Raw genomic sequence first — 16,022 nt, 5'->3', positions numbered from 1 at the left:
AGAAAGCCTGCAGAGTCCAAGCTCCCACCACCACACTCTCAGTCCTAAAGGGATAGAAACTTAACGCAATTTGAAATGCTATCATTGAACTTGCGTTTTTAGAGTTGTAAGAATGCAGCTTAACAGACTTACTGGAATTCACCAGATTCTCCTTAGTCAATGTAAATTTTTTAATTATAAAGCCACAGAACATATCTATCTATGAGAGAGAGAGACAAGTTAATTTATAAATTTAACAAAACCCCTATCAAAATACCAGTAGGATTTGTGTGGGAGGGATCAGAGGAGAACTTGATAAAATGTTTCTAGGTTTTATCTGAGAAAAGTAACAAACAAGAAACCTTTGAAAAGGAAGAGCAAAGCAAAGAAGGTTAGCCCAAAAAGATATTAGAAGTATTATAAACCAAAACTATAAGAATAATGTGGTAGTACCATAGGACTTTTCAGGGAGATCAAAGGAACAGAACATAGAGTTAAGAAGCAGATCCACATATATATAAGGATTTGATGATAAAAATGTGCATCTAAAACCATTGGTTTGGTCAATAAACAGTGTTGGCCACGGTGCAGGAGAAAAGAAAGTAAAGGCATGTGAATTTTAATGGAAGATGGCTTTTAAGAGTGTGAAGTGGCAGAACCTAAACAGAACAGTATGCACCCACAGAATGGCATGCACCCACCAAATATTACATATCTACCAAATGAATATTATGCACCCACAGAACAGTATGCAACTACCAAATGGTATGCACCCACAAAAGAGCATGTACCCACAGAATGACAAGCACCCACTGAATGGTATGCACCTACTGGACCATATGCATCCACTGAACATTATGCACCCACAGAACAGTATGCACCCACAGAATGGTATGCACCCACTGAATGGTATGCACCTGCAGAATGGTATGTACCCACTGAACAGTATGCACCCACAGAACAGTGTGACCCACTGAATTGTATGCACCCTCAGAATGGTATGCACCCACTGAACAGTATGCACCCACCAAATGGTATGTACACACAAAACAGCACACACCCACCAAATGGTATGTACCCACAGAACAGCAGGCACCCACAGAATGGTATGCACCCACAGAATGGTATGTACCCACAGAATGGTCTGCACCCACACAACAGTATGCACTCACCAAATGGTATGCACCCATAGAAGAGTATACAGCCACAGAATGATATGCACCTACCAAGTGGTATGTGTCCATCGAATGGTATGCACCCACTGAACAGTATGCACCCACCAAATGGTATTCACCCACAGAACAGCATGTACCCACCAAATGGTCTGCACCCACAGAATAGCTTGCACCCACAGAATGGGATGCATCCACCGAATGGTATGTGCCCACTGAACAGTATGCATCCACAGAACGGTCGGTACCCACAGAATGGTATGCACCCACAGAACACTATGCACCCACCAAATGGTATGCACCCATAAAAGAGTATATAGCCACAGAATGATATGCACCTACCAAGTTGTATGTGTCCACTGAATGGTATGCACCCACTGAACAGTATGTATCCACTGAACAGTATGTACCCACTGAACAGTATGCACCCAGCAAATGGTATGCACCCATAGAAGAGTATACAGCCACACAATGATATGTACCTACCAAGCGGTACGTGTCCACTGAATGGTATGCACCCACTGAACAGTATGTATCCACTGAACAGTATGCACCCACCAAATGGTATATGCCCGCAGCATGTACCCACTGAACAGTAGGTAGCTCAAGTCCTGTAACCATGTGCCCTCAACTCTATTTCCCATCAGGATTCCCAAACACAAGGGGAATGCAGTCAACTGGTGTACCTCCCCCATCCAGACTTCACTGGGTTTCCTTCACTCCACTCCCAATTTCTCTTTGCAGTTGGAATCTCTACCCACTCCTCCCAATAACAGAAAGAATTCCAGGAAATTAAAGGAAGTTCTTTACATTATGACATTCCCTGATCCTCCCAATTGCTGCAAGTTATCAGTAAAACAATCTGAGATCAGAAATAAGTCTTACCTGTTTCCTTTTTTCAGGAGGAAGCGATGGATCTCCATCCTACAAAGAAACAAATGCTACATTTTACTCTGTAAAAAAATACAGATGTACTTAGAAACAAGAAGTTGAACTAAATCATGAACCTAAATGTAGACTCTCCCCACCCTCCCCACCCTGCAGCCAGTAATGTGCTGACGCAAGCTCAAATATACTTTAAAAAAATAACTACAACCTGAACCAGAGTTATTTTGGAAAAACCTCTAGAGAATCAGTTCCCATTAGGACCAAATCTATATATTTTCTAAAATTATTTGAATAAAAAAACTGGATTTGTCAAAATTATTTTTGATCAGAGGCTAAACTGAAATAATATTTCATTTGGTTTGAGTTCCTCTTTTAAATAGTTAGAACCAAAGAACAGTGATGGGGACGCACATACACAGAGAGAGAGAGAGAGAGGAAAAGAGAGAGAAAGAGAGAGAGAGAGAGTTTTCTCCATGGGCAGAACAATCAGTGTTGGGAGGGACAGTATTTGCTCAAAGTTAAGTAGACATTGAGAACTTCTAGTCCTATTACATATTTTTTTTTGGCCTTAAAAGGATTCAGGCCGGGCGTGGTGTCTCACCCCTGTAATCTCAGCACTTTGGGTGGCCATGGTGGGCAGATCACCTGAGGTCAGGAGTTCGAGACCAGCTGGGCTAACATGCTGAAACATGTCTCTACTAAAAAATAAATACAAAAATTAGCCAGACATGGTGGCGGGTGCCTGTAATCCCAGCTACTAGGGAGGTTGAGGCAGGAGAATTCCTTGAACCCAGGAGGCAGAGGTTGCAGCGAGCAGAGATTACACCACTGCACTCTAGCCTGGGCAACAGAGTAAGACTCTGTCTCCGAAAAAAAAAAAAGGATTCAATTCCTCTCCCTTTTGTGCCATATCAGGGAATACGAATATCTCAGGTGAATAAGCGAATGCTCCTTAAATGAGCACTCTAATATCTGATGGTGTCTACATATAAGTCAACATGATTTTAACCTAAGGAATCTATTCTGTTCTATTTCTACTCCAGGGCTGTTTAATAATGCCAGCGCAGACAGTTAAATGTCAGTAATAGTGTCCCACTTAAAAAAGAGATTGCCTCAAAAGCAGCAAGAATGAAAACTAGTATTATGCAGTTGGCATTCTCCATTTCAGTATCATTTGCATCTTAAAAGTTTTGCCATATAAAAACCTAGAGAAAATAAAAAAGCCCAGGATATGAGAAAGGTTACAAAAAGTATGGCTATGTCCATACTGTGTATTACCATGCAACTGTTTAAAAGACTGAGTTAAAGGCCAGGCGCAGTGGCTCACCCCTGTAATCCCAGCACTTTGGGAGGGCGAGGCGGGCAGATCACGAGGTCAGGAGATCCAGACCATCCTGGCTAACACGGTGAAACTCCGTCTCTACTAAAAATACAAAAAATTAGCCAAGCGTGGTGGAAGGTGCCTGTAGTCCCAGCTACTCGGGAGGCTGAGACAAGAGAATAGCATGAACCCGGGAGGCAGAGCTTGCAGTGAGCGGACATCGCACCACTCCACTCCAGCCTGGGTGACAAAGCGAGATTCTGTCTCAAAAAAAAAAAAGACTGAGTTAAATCTGTATGCCTAGAAATCTGGATGATTCAAATCTAGATGAGTTAGATGTGTAGGTCTAGAAAGATGTCCAAAATAAAGTGCTGAGGGAAAACAGCATGTTTTATTATTTTAAAAAATAAATTTGGAATTTATTTTATTTCTCCATGAATTTTTTTTTTTTTTTTTGAGAAGGGTTCTCACTATGTTGCTCAGCTTGGCCTCAAACTCCTGGGTTCAAGCAATCCTCTCATCCCAGCCTCTCAAAGTAGTTGGGATTACAGGTGTGTCACTGCATCTGGCCTAATATAACTCTCTGGAAGGATGGCAATGCTCTCTATATACACTGTCCAATACAGTAGACATCAGTCACCTGAGCCCATGAAATGTGACATTGACACTGAGGAATGTAGTCTCTTATTTTATTTAATTCTAATTAATTTAAAACTAAGTAGCCACCTGTAGCTAGTGGCCTCTGTATTACTGTAGACTTATGAATCCTCTTTTTAAAGAACTCTATATAATTAAATTAACAAGTAAACAGCCACACATACAGTAGTCCCCACTTGTCCTCAGTTTCAGGTACCTGAGGTCAACCATGGTCCAAACATGTTAAATGGAAAATTTCAAAAATAAATAATTTATAAATTTTAAATTGCATGCTGTTCAGAGTCGTGTGGTGAAATCTTGCACCATTCCCCTCCATCCCACCTGGGATGTGAATCACCCCTTCATCCAGGGTATCCACGATGTCTATGTGGCCCACTCGCTAGTCACTTAGGAGCTGATTTGGCTATCAGATTAAAAAAACAACAGCATATATAGGGTTTCATACTCTCTGTGGTTTCAGGCATCCACTGAGGGTCTTGAAACATGCCTCCCTTGGATAAGCGGGGGAGCCTACTGCAAACACACACGTATATGTTCACAGATGCCAGAGCAAGAAGCATATACACACACATACACACACATACACACACAGAGAGAGAGAGAGAGATTAACTTGTGAGTGGGATTGGGTTGTGGAGGAAATAGAGGTGGTGACTTTTACTTCTAAATTTTTCCACTTTGAACTGTTTACATTTAACCTTTCTAAAGAAACAGCATGTGAAAATCTCTTTATATCTTAATTCAGGGAACAGGAAAGTGGCCGAACAGGGCAGCCTAACACTTACGATCATCTCTCGGTACTTCTTCTTCAGTGACTGGTGGCGCTCCCGGAGCTGATTGGCCATGAGTTTGTACTGGTCTCTTTCCTGTTGACAGGTGTCCAGCTCCTTGGAGAGGATCAGCAGGGCTTCCTTCTTGCTCTCCAGCTTCCTCTTACACACCAGGTACTACAAAGCAAAAAATCCAGGCAACAGGTCAAAACCATCCATGGGCCTCCATTTAACACACAACGTACTTCACACACCCTGTGGAGAATTTTTGCCATTCTCATTTTTAGAGCTCATGCCCAGAGAGATATTTTTCAGCAAATGACATGTACGTAAAGGCTTCTACAGTGCTAACATGCAGTGCCCTCACGACAGAACCTAAACCTTGGACAATAAGTCAAAAACCAGAACGTTTCAAAAAGTTGCATAAACGGGTAAACAGGTAGACAACTGGACCCCAATTTTGTTTAAAAAGGATTTATATATCCAGATAAGATTATGTAAAATTTTACTAAGATATTTAATACAAATTTTATTAAAATGTTACTCACGACAATCTCTTGGTAGTAAAATTATTTACCCAGGTTTTGAAACTTTTCTTGATGCTTTTCTGTGTTTTCTAAATTTCCAGAGTAAACCTGTATGGTTTTTTGTTTGCTTGCTTGCTTGTTTGTTTTTTGAGATGGAGTCTTGCTCTGTCATCCAGGCTGGAGTGCAGTGACATGATCTCGGCTTACTGCAACCTCCATCTCCTGGGTTCAAGCAATTCTCCCACCTCAGCCTCCCAGGTAGCTGGGACTACAGATGCGTACCACCAGGCCCAGCTAATTTTTGTATTTTTAGTAGAGACAGCCAGGCTCTGTTGGCCAGGCTGGTCTTGAATTCCTAACCTCAGATGATCTGCCCACCTTGGCCTTACAAAGTACTGGGATTACAGGCATGAGCCACCATGCCTGGTCCACATAGTTTTTATTGTTAAAAAAAAAAAAAAAGCCCAAAAAAGTTAGTAAAAATAATTGAACCATAAATCATTGCAATAGATTGTAACTGCCCACCAAACCCAGCAGCTATTTTCTCACTTGCCAATTTGTCCACTAACATGGCCCTGATGTGTTTAACTTTTCCTGTGATTCAAATGCAGGCACTCCCCATCCAGAGACCAATCTTAGGAGCTAAGTATTTTAGCCACATTTTGAATTCTCCCAAAACAGTTGAGTATACCTGGTTGGAACTCTTGCCTCAGAGCGATGTGGCATCCTTCCTTGTGCTCAATCTCCTGCACCACAAACCACCCTCACCTAAGTCTGACCCACCATACTGGCCAGCGTGGGCCCGAATAGGACACTTCACTTTTTATTGGATATATTGCACCGTCTGGTATTATTCACATACGTGAAATGTGGCACTAAATACCTTTTGAATTTGCCCCGTAAAAGACCAAATTCAGAGCATTCATGAAAACAATTTATAGTTTCATTATACACTCTGACATGAGTACTTTGTCATTATGGACGCTCACACAAAGCGGAGCGAGAATCAGCACTCCCATTCCACTAGAGTCAATGGTCTTTTATGGACAAAAAGCATTACTCATATATAGTGCTTGGTCGGAACTGACTTTGTTAAGTTCAATTTCAAATAAATGAAAGAGGGAAAAGAGAGTTTTGTACATTTGCACAATTTTTTTTTCCTTAAAAAAAAAAAGTAATTGCTTAGCTTCAAAAACAAAGGCGAAAGAAAAGGCATTCTGAGACGGATCTGAGTTCTAAAAAAGGACACTTCCACCTTGGATGAATTTTATTCCTGGCAGTAATGAGGTTGGAATCCTGCCTTAAAATGTCCTGGATTTTGAGACATTGACATCGTCTTCATGGAGGCAAAATGGTTCTGTTGTCACAGTGATTTCTCAAGAGTAAAATCCCCAATGAGTAAATATCAGAGGAGAGTGGCTCAGAAACCCAAACTGCAGTGTCCTCAGGGGCGTATTGAGATTTCACAGGAAAAATACCATTTACACACAATTTAACACATCTGCCCTTGTTCCTCCAGTTCTTTTCCCGTAATCAGCACCCTTGGTTGTCAGCACTGCGAGTATCGGTGACCCAAAGACACCTTTATTCCTTCAATTTATCAGATTCAAACCTGAGGCCCCAGAGACACTCCTGCCTTCCAATTTAGGGGACAAAAATCCTCACGCATGGAGACATTGGAAGCTGCAGTAGGTAAGCTCCGCGGGAACACCCCGCCTATTGAATGGTAACAGGTAAGGGCCACTGCTGACTGTCAAAGTGGAAATTCAAGTTCCTTGACCTTGAACAGTCTCTGTTAGGGTCTAAGAGAAAAGCTATTTCACTCACAAAGCACGGTCCAGATAAGGCCATGAAAGCTGGGAAGGGCAGTAAAATGCCTCCCTTGCTTCTAGGTCTGAGGTGCCTGGTAGAAAACAGGCACAGAGGCCTCTGCTGAGACCCACTGGCCTGGGATTTGAAGAGCAAAAGTTCTGTAGGTCCCAACAATTTTACTCCATGTTATTTATTTTTATCAGTAGGACAAACCTGAGGCTGAAGCCTCATTTGTAAAGTAGCTCGAAGCAGAGCTCTGGCTGAAGGTGAGACACCTCCCCTGTAGTTCTGCTGCACCCTGGCACGACAGTCTTTGGCATCTATAGGGAACCCTAGAAAACATGCTCTCTGCCAGGCACGGTGGCTCACACCTATAATCCCAGCACTGTGGGAGGCCAAGGTGGGCAGAACACCTGAGGTCAGGAGCTCAAGACCAGCCTGGCCAAGACGGCGAAACCCCTCTCTACTGAAAATACAAAATTAGCCGAGTGTGGTGGCGGGTGCCTGTAGTCCCAGGCTACTCAGGAGGCTGAGGCAGGAGAATCACTTGAACCCGGGAGGCAGAGGTTGCAGTGAGCCGAGATCACACCGTTGCACTCCAGCTAGGCAAAAGAGTGAAACTCTGTCTCAAAAAAAAAAAAAAAAAAAAAAAAAATTAGCTGGGCATGGTGGCAGGTGCCTGTAATCCCAGCTACTTGGGAGGCTGAGGCATGATAATCACTTGAACTCAGGAGATGGAGGTTGCAGTGAGCCAAGATCATGCCACTGCACTGCAGCCTAGGTGACAGCATGAGTCTCCATCTCCNACCCTAGAAAACATGCTCTCTGCCAGGCACGGTGGCTCACACCTATAATCCCAGCACTGTGGGAGGCCAAGGTGGGCAGAACACCTGAGGTCAGGAGCTCAAGACCAGCCTGGCCAAGACGGCGAAACCCCCTCTCTACTGAAAATACAAAATTAGCCGAGTGTGGTGGCGGGTGCCTGTAGTCCCAGGCTACTCAGGAGGCTGAGGCAGGAGAATCACTTGAACCCGGGAGGCAGAGGTTGCAGTGAGCCGAGATCACACCGTTGCACTCCAGCTAGGCAAAAGAGTGAAACTCTGTCTCAAAAAAAAAAAAAAAAAAAAAAAAAAAAAAAAAAAAAAAATTAGCTGGGCATGGTGGCAGGTGCCTGTAATCCCAGCTACTTGGGAGGCTGAGGCATGATAATCACTTGAACTCAGGAGATGGAGGTTGCAGTGAGCCAAGATCATGCCACTGCACTGCAGCCTAGGTGACAGCATGAGTCTCCATCTCCAAAAAAAAAAAAAAAAAAAAAAAAAAAAGAAAAGAAAAAAGAAAAAAAAAAGAAAAAGAAAACACTGCTCTCTATCGCCTGGGATGCTTGTTAAAAATGCAGATTCCTGGGCTCCAGCCCAGGCCCACTAAATCAGAATCTCTGGTGCCTGGCTCAGGAATCTGCATTCTTAGCCCATGGTCCAGATGATTCTTATCCAGTCCACACTTTAAAAACTCAGGCTCTGGAAGCCTCAAGCTGCACAGTGTCTCAAAAGTTAGAACCAACTAAAATGGTCTGGAGGGACTGAGAGGCCACAGTTAGCCCACGAGTTCAGGGGCAAGGAACAGTCTCAGAGCCATTCCGGTGAGTGTCTGTGCCACCTTTTGTAGCTTTTGGGATTCTAGACAAGTACAAACAGGGACCGCATTTTACTGCCTCTAGCCAAAAATCTTATACAGTCATGTAGCACATAACAACACTTTAGTCAATGGCACACTGTATATATGATAGTGGTCCTACCACAGAAAGGTAGCGGTACCTTTTCTATGTTTAGATATATTTAGCTACACAAACACATACTATTGTGTTACAATTGCCTTGTATTCAGTACAGGAACGTGCGGTATATGTTTGCAGCCTGGGAGCAACAGGCTGTACCACATAGGCTAGGTGTGTAGTCGGCTGTGCTATCTAGGTTTGTGTAAGTACTCTCTATGATGCTCACACAATGATGAAATTTCCTAGCAGCACACTTCTCAGAAAGCATCCCTGTCGTTAAGAGACGCATGATTGTATATGCATGTCTCATCAAAACAACAATAGAAATCTGGGAAGTGGGGAGAAGGGCGTGTTGGAGAATGAGATGAAATTTCTTGGCCTCATTCTAAAAAAGTAAAAGCGTATTCCCTGTAATGACAGCTGTTAAAATGTCCCATTTCTTATCCCTGTGATTGGAAACAAACAACAAAAAAACTGGAGAGAAAGAGGTCATGAAGATCCTTCTTAGTGGGCAGCTTTGAACAACCGGCAAATATAAGGCGGGGGCATTAGAAGGAACCCAAATTAGAATGGAAAACCAGACAAGCTAAGTCACTGTGCTTGGGCTGTTTAGGCTCCCAGAGGAGGATCAGTAACTATAGATAGCAGATCCAGCGATGGGCTCATCATGAACTGCAGGTACCTTGGGAAAGACATAAAACACAAGGACCAAAAGAACGCACACTACCCGGGCCTCATTTCCACACTTGGAAGATCGGGAGTTCCCAGGGCACTCTCCACCTTGAGGAACCCACAATTTCAACACCACTGTCAAATATCACTGGATGTGAAGAGTGCAGGGGAAAGCACAGCGTAAGGGCTCCAGTTCAGAAGGTACGACTCACTTTGAGTACCCAGAACTTGCTTTCTCTGCCTTGTCTAAGACAGAGCTGGCTCAATGATTTCCAAAGACCGTCTGCAGCCAGAGTATTTCCAGAATCTCTGGACAGTCACTTGGTGGGACATGGTGCTGGGACTGAAACTGCATTTGCAGCAGCAATTTATAATCGAGTGAGAAAAGGCCAAACATCTATTGGGTCAATATTCATGGCTCTTGCTATTATTTCTAGTTCTCCTCTCCTTCCAGGCATGTGGCAGGATTGTCCATCCCCACTGCTTTTGGGTAAAGCAGAAACACGGAACCGGCTTTGCCTGATAAAATGGGATTGGAAGGGATGTGAGTTGCTTCAGGAGGAAGGCACTTGAGAGAGGAGGTAAGAATTGCTGGGTTTTCTCCTCCCCTGCAGCAACAATGGTGGAAGCACAGGTCGCTATGGGGGTGCCACAGGATAACAGAGCTTGGAGTGGCAAGCACAGCAGACAACTGCCTGGAGAGCCATTTGGGTCCACAGAGAACTTTGTGTGATCCAGAAAAAAATGATTGATGTGTCAAAGTACTGAGATTTGAGGGTTTGTTACTGAGCATAACTTAACCCATCCTGATTCACAGTGTCTATATCAAAAAACAGGACTGTCTGGGGTGGAGAGAGGTTATACTTGCCCCTGGGCTGTGTGTCCACTGAGTCGTCACACTGAGGACGAGGGTTCATGTGATCACTATTAGTAGTGCTATTGATGACAAAAAGCAAGGTTTTGTAACACATGCTTTACCTGCATAATCTCCTTTAATCCTCAGGACAATGCAATGAAGTTACTGTGCTATCATCTGCATTTTATAAATGAGGAAGTAAGGCTTAAATGAAAGTGTTTGCATAATGTGCCAAGGGATTGTGAAGCCAGAATTGGAACCCAGCTCGTTATAGAGCTAAGCCTGTGGAACCCCAGCTCCTGACAAACTAAACATTCTGTGCCCCACCTCCAAAAATCAGAAAATTCATGGAGTTGGTTACCACATCTAGTTGGTATTCCTAGTACAAGAAAACAAAGAAAGAGACATTTTGAATTTGGCTACTTTTCTGGACCTAGAACAAATAGTAATAAAGGTTTTATTGATTCAAACAACTTTTTCTAAAACTAGTGGGTCTGCCACTTATTTCCTCAGATGCAAAGCCTGAAGGAAGATGGGAAAAAAAATGTTTCAAAATCCACAAGCCTCACTATTCTCTCCTTTTCATGAGGGAGCCAAGTGGAAACAGTAAGGTTTCCATTCAATTCTAAGAAATGGGACAAACTAAAGGGCCCAGAAAGGAACTAGAAGGTTCTTTTCTCAAAAGTAGTTTGATCGCAACAGGAGTTTTCTGTAAGCTATAGCTGGCCTCATTATTCAGTCAAATATTTTCTGGGTGCCTTCTATGTGCTGGGCACTGAGCTAAGTATTGGGACCCTCATGGGATAAATGATATCATCGGATTTTGAAAAGGGAAGGCATGATACCTGGTTAACAAAACGTTATTGCCTGCTATTGGGAATCCTGAAGGTTCTGAAACCTGAAAATGTGTTTCTATCTTGTTAGTGACCTAAGCTGACGTGAGGGTGTCTGTGGCCTTTATCCCATGGAGTGTGAATATTCATGTATTTGCTGAAGAAAAATCAATGTGTTTGATCCCTGGCTGCTGCTTGAGACTCTGCTGGGGATGACATATAATACACAGTGTGTGTACTGAATTTCGTTTCAGATTCCCAAAACTCCTGCATGAGAAACACATCTGGGCTCCAAGGACTTTAGATATGGAATCTTTTATTGGAAAGTCACCCTTACAAATCTCTACAGTCTCGATGATGAATGTGTGAATAAAATCAAACCTTTCTCCAACAGTAATTGCCCAAATAGCTAAGTATTCATTAGATTTCTACTTCCTCACATAGGCTAAGAAAAACTGTAAGTGCATTAAATGCAGTAAATCTTCAAGCTTCCATATGCTTACGTGCCTGTTCCCCCAGCCTCCTAACTTCCTTATCCTTTAGAGTCAGCACTGAATGCTGGAGCTGGGATAAACCTCATGGATAACCCAAGTGACTTGCCCAGTTGTAAAGAACAAGGCTCCTGACTTCCAGCATATTCCATGACAGTGTTTTCCAAATTGTGGGTCATGATACATTAGTTGCAATCCTTGTTTTCTTTAAAAAAAAAAAAAGATACAGAACAGAGCAGAAAATATCAGGGTGTATGCCCTGTAGTAAGGGTAATTATTGTTTCCTGAAGCTTTTCTATTTGAAAAGTCTATAGGAATAAACACACACATATGCCTATTTTCACATATTTCTTATGAGCTGACATTTTAAAAGTCTGAAAACCACTGTTCTCTAATAAGCCACTCTGGACACTTATCCATTCACTCAACAAATATCTGGTGAAAGGAACGAAGAGAGGCACAGGTGGGTGGGGGTGGGGCAGGGAGGAAACCTTGAGAGATGATGTTTGATGTGAATTTTGAGAGGTGAGTAGGTGTAAAAGGCACCTGAATAGAGACCATTATGTCATGGAAATCATTCACTTGTTTTCTGGGATTGAGTCACAGCTCTAAGGATTTAATCCCTGCTCCCATCACCTGCTGCCCCCTACCTTGAGGTTATTGTGAACTTGAAAGGAAATGTGCTATGCTAAAGGCTTTGTAAACTCAAAAAAGATTGAACACATGATTTTTAGAGCATTTAAAGCATCCAGAACACTTTCGCAGACACGCTCCCATTTGACAGTCAACACTCTATGACAGGTGGGACAAGAACTGCTTTCCCCATTTTATGGGCAAAATAGCTGAGATTCAGAGAGGTTAGCGTCTTTCCTAGAGACAAGTAACTAACAACTGTCAGCTGAAACCAGAACTTTCCATTACACATTCCAGGTTCTTTTTACTATTCTGTATTAGCACCAAATTAGTTATAAGTGGTTCAACACACTACCTGTGTTGAGCAAAACAGTATTTTCAACAAGTCACTCCATAGAGGTAACTGCATAGCTCAGAGGAATACATTGTAACTCATTTCCAGGTCCTGTTTGGGCGAGAGGCAGTTCTCCTGGGGCCCTAAGTCGAATTCCACAGGGAATGGCTGAGGTCCAAGAGGCCACCTATAGATTTAACAGTGTCAACAACAAATTGCATGTACAACAGTGGTCCCGTAAGATTATGCGGCCATATTTTTACTGCACCTTTTCTATATTTAGATATCTTTAAATACACAAACACTTACCACTGTGTTAAATTGCCTAGAGTATTCAGTACAGGCACATGCTGTACAGGTTTGTAGCCCAGAAGTAACAAGCCATACCATGTAGCCTGGGGGTGTAGCGGACTATACCATCTAGGTTTGTGTCAGTACACTCTAGGACGATCGCACAATGATGAAACAGCATAACAAAGCATTTCTCAGGACATATCCCTGTCATTAAGCAATGCATGGGCACAGATAATAATAGATGGTAATAAGTAGCTGATTATCATTCACTAATACTGGCTAACTACAGTACACTAAATGCTACAAAAGAGACACAAAACTCCCAGAAAAGAGAGAAAAGCAGTTTAGACTAATGGTTGGGAATATGGCAGGAGGAGTCGAAAATGCCTAAGTTCAAATCTTGGTTTTGCCACTCACTAGCTACATGATCAATTACCTAGCCTCTCTGTGCCTCGGTTTCTCCATTTTTAAATGAAGATATTTATAGCATCTTCAGAGGGTTGGTATGAGAATTAAGAGTTAGTATATGTCAAACATTTAAAACAGTGTGTTGTATGCGTGTTAATGATCATTACTACTATTGTTATCATGGAGGAGAGAGTGATCACAGCTTAGCAAAGAAGGTGCTCAAGGAGTTGGAGGACAATGTGGTATTTGAAATGGATCAGGAGGGAGAGGTAGAGGGACACATCTTGGTTGGGGACAGATGGAGTTGTGGCAAGTGGCAGTGACAGGGAAAATGTTACTCCTGGCTGGGAAACAGCCATAGCAAAGCACAAAGGTGAGAGGCCAGAAGATGTGTGGTCAGAACAGTGAGCCACACCCTGGGTTGGCTGCAGTGGAGGGTGGGAGTACAAGTGTGAGAGATAAAGTCAGAAAGACAGATGGGTGGCCAGGTCAGAAAGGGCCTGGATGTGGTGCTGAGGAGTTCAGATTGTATTCTTCCAGCAATCAGGAGCCCCGAGGGGCTCTGAATGGAGGAGTGTCATGAAGAATCATCTCAGGAAGAAACTTTCATCCTGTGGCGTAAATTATATTGGACAGTACAGTGTGGGTGGAATGTGTTGCCAAGCTTGAGAAGAGAAGAGAAAGTGATTGTGGGTCAGGACCCACTCTGCAGACACACCTTTGGATTCTGCAGTTTGAGCTGTCAGGCCTACAGAGAACACACTGGCTTTGCTGTTTCTTAATGCAGTCTGTGTTCATGGTGTCTAATACAGTATTGTTAGACAGGGCGCTACCCAGGCAACCAGACTCATGCGTGGTTTCAGCCTCCACTGTGACAGCAGGTGCCAGAATCACATCAGTGGGCGAGTGGGTCACATGGCTGCCCAAACACACTCCAAAGGGCCAACTTGAGCAGGGAAAAACAGGGAAATACCCCACTTTCTGGCCACTAGGAGGGGCCAAGAGACACACACTTTATTCTCCTAATGCCTCCACTTTCGCTCTTCAGTCAAGACGAAACTCTGCTGGTCAAGTTCATGTGTAGAGTAGGGACCACCGACATTCTCTCTCCTTCCCAGCTCAGGAAGGTTTCAGTTTGTTTTCAGAAGAGGGGACAGAGAAATGAAATTAGTATTTTTTTTTGAATATCTACTATGTGCCATGCACTCTTAGGAGTAAGAAGACGACCTTCATTTGATTATAACAGTAACAGTAGCAGCCACTATCCAGTGAGCGTTACTATTTTCCAAATTGCTAAATGTTCTATTTGAAACATCATATTTAATCTATATGGCCACTATGAAATAGGTTGTAAGATGAGTCCCATTTTACAGAGAAGGAAACAGAGCCTCAAAGAGGTAAATTTATCCTTCATCACAAAGGTAGTAAGTGGAAGAGCCAGACTGTTACCTGGGTATATCAATTAGGATTCTTTGGTGTCAGCAACAGTAACTGACACTCTAACAAAGGAATATATTGGAAGGATACTGGCCCTTATAGACTTGGCAAGAGAATGCAGAACTAGACTTAGACACAGGTGGGCTGCAAGGCAAATCTGGGCAATGGAGAAGGGAACCAGGAACCACCAACCACCAGGTCTTGTTGCAGGAAAGGTTGAATCAGAGGTTGCCAAATGGGATGAACTGGACTCTGTTAACATTTCAATCTCTTTGTCTCTCTGTTCAAGGATGTCTCCAGTAGCCTAAAGCAGATTATGGGGAGCCTTTGCCTAGGCACCTGTCCACAGTTGTTAATGTACACAGACTGTATCCAATGGTAATACCCTCCACTTGGAAGTGCTATTGAGAAAAAGCAAGGAATTCTGGGAAGTGAGAAAACAACAAATGTGCACCGCACCAACCTGGGGAGGATCCATGCTACTGAGTTGACTTCTCAGCCTTGCTAAGGCTCCCCTTCTTGTGGTTTCTGAATAAAGATTGAAAAAGAAATGGTGATCATGTAATAATAACCCTTTTACTTTAGTTAACCTCTAAGTCTCTATTAATCATACACAGAAACACAGGAGTGCACAGGAGCTGCATGAACACTCAGGGTGAGGCTCACGTGGCTGCCCTTGGGTACACACCTACCAGCTGGAGTAAGGAAGAAACCACCTGGTATATACTAACGCCAAATATACTAGGTAATCAGTGACACGCGAATGGAATAAGCTCAGTAAAATATGCCCAGTTTTGAGTGTGAATACTAGATATCATAAAATATTTTTATTATTCTCTCAAAAATAAATTTCTCTGGAATTGCATTTCCATTACATTTTTAATGCAGAGCTCACAACTCATTTGTCGACGTTAATTCATGCCCACACACAAACACCATGAAGGTAGCCCTGTGCTCATCATCCGAAGAGCCCAAACCATTGGCCATGGAGGGGCTTTTATCTACCCGTTTACTGTTATCTGCATTAAAGCAAATCATAATTGCTACAACAAAGATCAAAAGATCATAATAATTAAATGGCTATCTGACATACTACATTACTATTTGGGTGCTTTATAGTCAGATAAATGAGAGATGAAGGTAGCTGGGGTGTAGCGCGGGGG

At 42.9% G+C, this 16,022-nt stretch overlaps 1 protein-coding gene across 3 annotated transcripts in view; it reads right to left on the bottom strand.

Annotated features, from left to right (window-relative positions):
* The window catches only part of CCDC149 (coiled-coil domain containing 149), a 107,964-nt gene that overhangs the window by 65,539 nt on the left and 26,403 nt on the right, over positions 1 to 16,022 (bottom strand). For 2 of the 3 annotated variants that reach the window (XM_017866740.1, XM_017866744.1), the window contains exons 1-3: positions 15,323 to 15,387; positions 4,802 to 4,963; positions 2,037 to 2,075 (exon numbers count right to left, since the gene is read on the bottom strand). In XM_017866740.1, the coding sequence (XP_017722229.1) occupies positions 2,037 to 2,075; positions 4,802 to 4,963; positions 15,323 to 15,337 (216 nt within the window). In that variant the 5' untranslated portion in view covers positions 15,338 to 15,387. Of the gene's footprint in view, positions 1 to 2,036; positions 2,076 to 4,801; positions 4,964 to 15,322; positions 15,388 to 16,022 lie in introns of those variants that run through there. The other variant, XM_017866749.1, reaches the window with a different exon arrangement.

The sequence above is a fragment of the Rhinopithecus bieti genome, unplaced genomic scaffold (assembly GCF_001698545.2).
Source record: "Rhinopithecus bieti isolate Rb0 unplaced genomic scaffold, ASM169854v2 scaffold_1599, whole genome shotgun sequence".
Taxonomy (NCBI): domain Eukaryota; kingdom Metazoa; phylum Chordata; class Mammalia; order Primates; family Cercopithecidae; genus Rhinopithecus; species Rhinopithecus bieti.
The sequence above is the reverse complement of the archived record's forward strand: the minus strand, read 5'-3'. Positions and strand labels throughout refer to the sequence as shown.